Genomic DNA, 6,000 nt, shown 5'->3' with positions numbered 1-6,000 from the left:
GTAACAGTCAAAACTTCTCTAAATCTTGATGAAGGGATAAAGGAGGGGGTACTGGAGTGGGGGAAGCATCAGCCCACAGATACAAGCAACTTATGCAGACTCCAGGTAGGACAAGAGGAATAGCCACAAACGGCAATTTTTAGTCACTACAAAAACAAAAACAGAAAACGTTAATACAGAAAAATTAAAATTATTACATCGAATAACAATGAATCTGCGAAACACCTCATAACATGCATGAACCTGTAGTATATTTTATGCTGAGTGAAATTACTCAGTCATAAAAGGACAAATATTGTATGAGAACACTAGTATAAAAACTCAAGAAAATGGTTTTCACACTAAAAGAAACATTTGTTGATGGTTACCAGGAGTGGGAGGAAAGGGAGTGTAGCTCATTCATGTTAAGTGGGGTGCTGGGAAGGGGGAGGGCACTAGATAAGGGGGAGGTTGGCAGGAGAATGATGAAGGCAGGTGAAGACACAAGGAGGCATGCAGAGACTAAAAGGACAGAGGTCAACAGTGATGTGGACACAACCTTGGAACAGTGTTTGTTCTGTGTTAGATACACCAACAGAGGCACAGGCTAGCTGGGTATGGGAAGAAGAGTGAGATATACATGTATTTATAAATGTCACAAGGAGCTCTGGTAGTGTTTTGGTTACGAATTGGGCTGCAAACCTTAAGGTCAGCGGTTCGAAACTGCCAGCTGTTCCGCGGGAGAAAGAGGAGGCTTTCTGCTCCCGTAAAGATTTACAACCTCAGAAACCCTGTACAGGGTCACTATGAGTCAGAACTGACTCCACAGCACATAACCACCACCACCACCACAAATATCACCAATAATTATGGGTTTCAAAGAAAATATTTGAACATGGGTAGCCACAGGGAGGAAGTGGGACAACTGTTGTTGCATGGAGGGGGTTGTAATCAGTGAGATGAAACAAAGCATATGATTTGTTGTATGTAAAATTGGTGATCTTGCCTGTAAACTCATAATAAAAACAAAACAAAACACAAACCACCGCATACAGAATAAGAGTGACAAGAATGGCGCTTATTTTCCTCACAATCAAAGGAGACAAACCCTGGAATGGAAGAGGGTTTCTGAGGAACAGCTGGTGGGTTTGGTCTGCCAAGTTTGCGGTTAGCAGCCCAATGCATATCCTCCAAGAGCTCTCCGGGGCTCTCTATAAAAGCCTTCCCAACATCCTGAAAGACAACTCTGCATCCTTCTCCATCAATCACCCTAACACCCAGCGTGTGTGAGGATGTAGTCAGAGAAGGCACTAGCAGCTGCTTTGGCACCACCATCGGCTTCCAGCACACTGGCACCACAGGCAAGCCCACATAACAGTCCCCGTGATGCCCTGGGGTCCTGAGACAGCTGCGGGATCACCTGAACCCCCACTATCCTGAGTCCTGCTTTCTGAGGAGTCGCACTAAAGTACCTTCTGGTGCCAACTAAGCATTAACAGTCATGAGGGTTTTTCCTTTTAATATTTCATACATATTTATTCAGGCACTAGTAGCATTACCCTCTGGTGCTGCAAACTATGAAAGTGCCCATCAAAATGTTATTGATGTTAAGTGCTATCAAGTCGGTTCCGACCCACAGCGACCCTATAAAGAGTTTCCGAGGAGTGGTTGGTAGGTGTGAACTGCCAACCTTGTGGTTAAGAGTCCAATGTTTATCCTACAGCACCACACCCGGACTCTCCGACTCATAGCCATCCTGTATTGGGTTTCTGAAGAGCAGGTGGTAGGTTTGAACTGCCAATTTGTAGTTAGTAGTCCAGTGCTTATCCTACAGCATCGTACCAGGAGTCCCTCCCATCATATTAAACCTAGTCCAATGCCCTATATAGTACAGCTGAGTTCCCTAAAAATGCACTAGCTAAACAAGGTTCTCAAGAAGACAAAAAGTGCATCAGAGCATGTGCAAAAGGGGGGCTGAATAAATAAAACAAGGGAACAACTACAATATTCCTAGAACTACTCAGGCTCCCCAACAACAGAGAGAACAGTATTTCCTGGACTGGGATCCCTTCCTGAATAGGGGAGCATTTAACACACACTTAATTTTGTTCATTGTTTCAAACAATTTACACAGAGTTAAAATAAAGTTAAACTTCAGCCCTCTTTAACTAGTATTATAATGTTTGTTCATCATGCAAAACTTGGTTCAATCCTAACTAAACCTAAAAAGTAATTGTGGTACAACATTCAAAATTTAGAATATACCATTAAGAGAACACAAATCTAAAAATATGTTCACATTTTAGTAACATAGATTAAAAGGCATTGACTTTTTGTACAATTGTACCTCCAGTTCCTGTTTATCAAAGATGGCCTTTACTGGAGATGGCTGGGTGGCCGATGCCAATAACTGCTGCAAGAGGGTTATCGGGGGCTGTGGCCCTTCAGGAGACATATCCCCGGTGTCAGGGGATGCAGCTGCTCCATCATCTGAATTTAAAAACACATTATGGAAAACATTTTATTTTCAACCTCAAACATCTCTTTACTACTAAGTTGTGAACATTACAACTCTAGTTGTTGGATACAATTTCTCCCCAGATCAAGTGCTAGGCATCAAAATCTTCAAGATTCACACAGCAAATATGAACCTGCTTTCTGGTCTGTCTTTCACCAATTCATCTGACTCTCAACAGTACCAAAAAATTATTTCCCAGGTTTCTGTCCTATCTCCAGTTCTTACATCTGCTCTATTTTGGTAACCACTCGTGGCTTCCACAAACACATCCCAATAATATATTTCTAGCTCATTCTTGTTCAGAGATCATCAAGTAACAGCAATTCAAAGATGTGTCACATCAGATGACGTAGAGAGATGGAGCAGCTGGGAACTCTAGGCCCAGAGAGAGAGAGAGAGAGAGAGACACGGGCTGTGTGCTGAGGACCAGAGGGCAGGCTTGCGGGGTATACCCTATGGTTGGTTGATGATGCATGGAGGGGATTGTAAACATGGCAGTGTAATGATATATGACTCGCTGAATGTAAAGCTAATGTTCTCCCATGTAAACTATTACATACTTCATTTTAAAAAAAGATTTGTGTCATCAGATCAGGATGTCTTTTGTCTTTTTGTCAGTTCTAAGCTGAATAGCTTTAGATGAGTGTTCTCCCATTTGCCACGAGCCCAAGTGTGCTTGGTGACAATTTCAACTAACCCTCTAAACTAGTGATCGGAAAACTTTTCTCGAAAATACCAGATGGTAAATATTTTAAGCTCATTGGCCACATGGCCTCTATCGCACTGTAGAATGATAGTAGTCAAAGACAGAATATAAATGGATAGGTATAGCTTTGCTTCCATAAAACCTTATACACAAAACAGGTGGCTACAGTATTGGTCAGCATTGCCATCAACAGTTCTGTGGGATAGTCTGGTATGTTAAAAGCTCAATTCTCTGAGCTTCTATTTCCTGATCTTCTATAATTACAAATGATCCTTAAGAGATGCCTAAAATACTGAATGAATCGGCAACTTCAATCAGTTGATCTCAAAGTCAGCATGTACAGAATTAAATCAACAATACCCTCTCTTAAGATTAAGAAAAAAATAGAGCATCCGGCTTTATGTCCAGGCCCTAATCACTACAAAACTTGAACTATCAGCTGCCTCTGAGTACTCACAGGTTTCTCATAAAACTACCACATGAAGAACTACATTGCTGCAGTGTCTACTGGGACCTTTCCGCTTTCCATATCTTCCCCAGAACGACACCTGATCACCTGACACAAGGGCAAATCCTCCATCTCCATTCTCTATGTTTCCAAGTTCATGCATCTCACTAGAGGCTTTTGCCCGGACTCCCGACGTGCACATCCCCTGCCAGTGTGCCACACTGACCTTAAGCTCACCCTGGTTCACAGCATTCTACTGCACTCCCTCCATGGCCTCCCCAAATGCAGCCGCATCTCTCACCAACAAGCCCCAGATGCCTGTGCTTTCTCCCAGGGTCCAGCTGCTTCCCTCTGTGCCCCACCCAGTCCTTCTCCCACCAAGACTGAGACTGCTTCTCAGGTAGGTGGCTCCATCATAATTTAGAAACAGCCACCTGTGTTCACTTTCTCGCTCTGTCCTGATCTGATAGTTATGACCACAAATAAGGACTGTTTTGTTCTCTTTATATTCACAATACTTAGCACAGTGTTGTTCAGTATCAGGTAACTCTATAAACATTTCATGGGCTTGTGGTTTTCTTTTAGTTCATTCTAGATAACTAAAGTAATTTAGAAAAGTACAAAGAAAAGTCAGCTGACAGTCTACCACTTAGAAAACTAACACTATTTTGGTGAAAAAATTAATCGAGGCATACTGACAAACGAATATACTAAACAATGTGCTTTTCTTATTTATTTAGTTTGTCATTTTCATGTTTCACTTTGACCAGCTTCGTGGTATCCCAATGCATGGTTATAATAGTGAACAATTAGGCTATCTCTAGTTTTTCTATAAAAAAAACACCACCAACAAAAAATCACCATGAGAATCCTATGTTTTCTGTAATAGTCACAGAAGATGATGACATGTTGGCCCAAGTCTGATACATTTCCTGAAATGTCCCAGACAACTGCACCAACTTAAATCTCACCAGCAATGTGCTACAGCTGTCCTTTATCTGCAGCCTAGTTGCCTAAGGTCCTGTTAAAGCAGACTCGCATTCTCTGAGTCTGGATAGGCCAGAACAGCCTCACTTCTAGCATGTGCCTGAGGACCATCAATGCTGCTGGCCCCTGGACCCCTATAAGTGCCCATCTCCACTCCTACACACCAGATATCCTGAGTCTTCTTTTGTCTTATGATGATGATGGCATTTGTTAATCATTCACTACTGGGTAAGTTACACATCTTTCTGTGGTTTCATAAACCATCGATAGTTCCCTTTTTATCAACTGCTTGCTCGTGCCCTTCATCTTTTTTCTACTGAGACTTCTGTTGTTCTTACACATGTAAATAAAACAAGCTATTTTTAAAAATTACCTGTATGTAGAGCTCCCACTTCTGGAACAGCCGGTTGGGACAAGATTTGCCTCAGTTTATCTTGGTGGGAAAGCAGCGCGCGGCCTGCTTTCAGAATGTACAACTTCAGCTGCTGGCATCGCAGCAGGTCCAGGTCCACTTGTCCTACAGAAGAGAATAGTCCATGAGTGCTACCCACGCTGGTGGACAGCCCAGGAGGCCCTCTGCTCCCGACTAACAGCACATGTCACCTATGCTTAATACAATCAAATGCTCCTCAGAGTACACAATCTGCAGGATCACACGGCACATTTATAACTGTGGGCAGAAAGGGGATATGTTAAGGAAGCCATCCCAACCACACATCTGGCAAAACCTAAACTGAAGGAAGGCAGCAGAGCCCAGGGCAAGTCACAGCCTGAGTCAAAGAGTAGCACCAAGGGCCTCGGGGTAGAGGTAGTGATGGGAAATTTCTTGTGGAGAGAAGGAGGAGGGCTTCATCAATCAGCGGACAGATTTAGTCACCAAGACAGGAAGCAGGACGATGAACTAAAGGCTGGTGGACAAGAATGGCTGCATTCTGGGCTTGCTGTGGCTTTCCTGCATTTAGGCCTTCTAGTCACCAATCTCCAGAAGGTAGGGGGCGTGTGTGTGTGTGTGTGTGTGTGTGTGTGTGTGTGTGTGTGTGTGCAGGTCAATGAAAATATGAGCTGGAGAGACAGAGCTGAAATGGTCACTGTCATAAAAGCTGTAGCAGCCACCATGGGCACCATGGGGTGGGTGACACAACTCAGCACAAGGGACACATTCACTCAAGAAGAGTGTGCAGAATGAGCCTGAAGATACAGATGAAAGTGCCAAGGAATACTGGAACGGCTAGGGAAAAGAATCCCTCAAGCACATGCAAGGGGCAATGATAAGGAAGAAGAAAATCAAGGGAGCAGTATTCCAGACCAAAGGAGGAATAGTTTAAGATGGAATAAGTTACCACAAGTTATTAACCCACAACT

General features: G+C 43.2%; 1 protein-coding gene across 1 annotated transcript in view; it reads right to left on the bottom strand.

The window, feature by feature from the left end:
• HERC2 (HECT and RLD domain containing E3 ubiquitin protein ligase 2) overlaps positions 1–6,000 on the bottom strand; it is a 259,545-nt gene that overhangs the window by 133,943 nt on the left and 119,602 nt on the right. The window contains exons 43-44 of the mRNA XM_006861873.1: positions 5,012–5,155; positions 2,327–2,469 (exon numbers count right to left, since the gene is read on the bottom strand). Coding sequence (XP_006861935.1) covers positions 2,327–2,469; positions 5,012–5,155 — 287 coding nt within the window. The remainder of the gene's footprint in view (positions 1–2,326; positions 2,470–5,011; positions 5,156–6,000) is intronic.

Source organism: Chrysochloris asiatica, unplaced genomic scaffold (assembly GCF_000296735.1).
Source record: "Chrysochloris asiatica unplaced genomic scaffold, ChrAsi1.0 scaffold00044, whole genome shotgun sequence".
Classification (NCBI taxonomy): domain Eukaryota; kingdom Metazoa; phylum Chordata; class Mammalia; order Afrosoricida; family Chrysochloridae; genus Chrysochloris; species Chrysochloris asiatica.
Note: the sequence above shows the minus strand (reverse complement) of the source record. Positions and strands in the feature narration are given on the sequence as shown.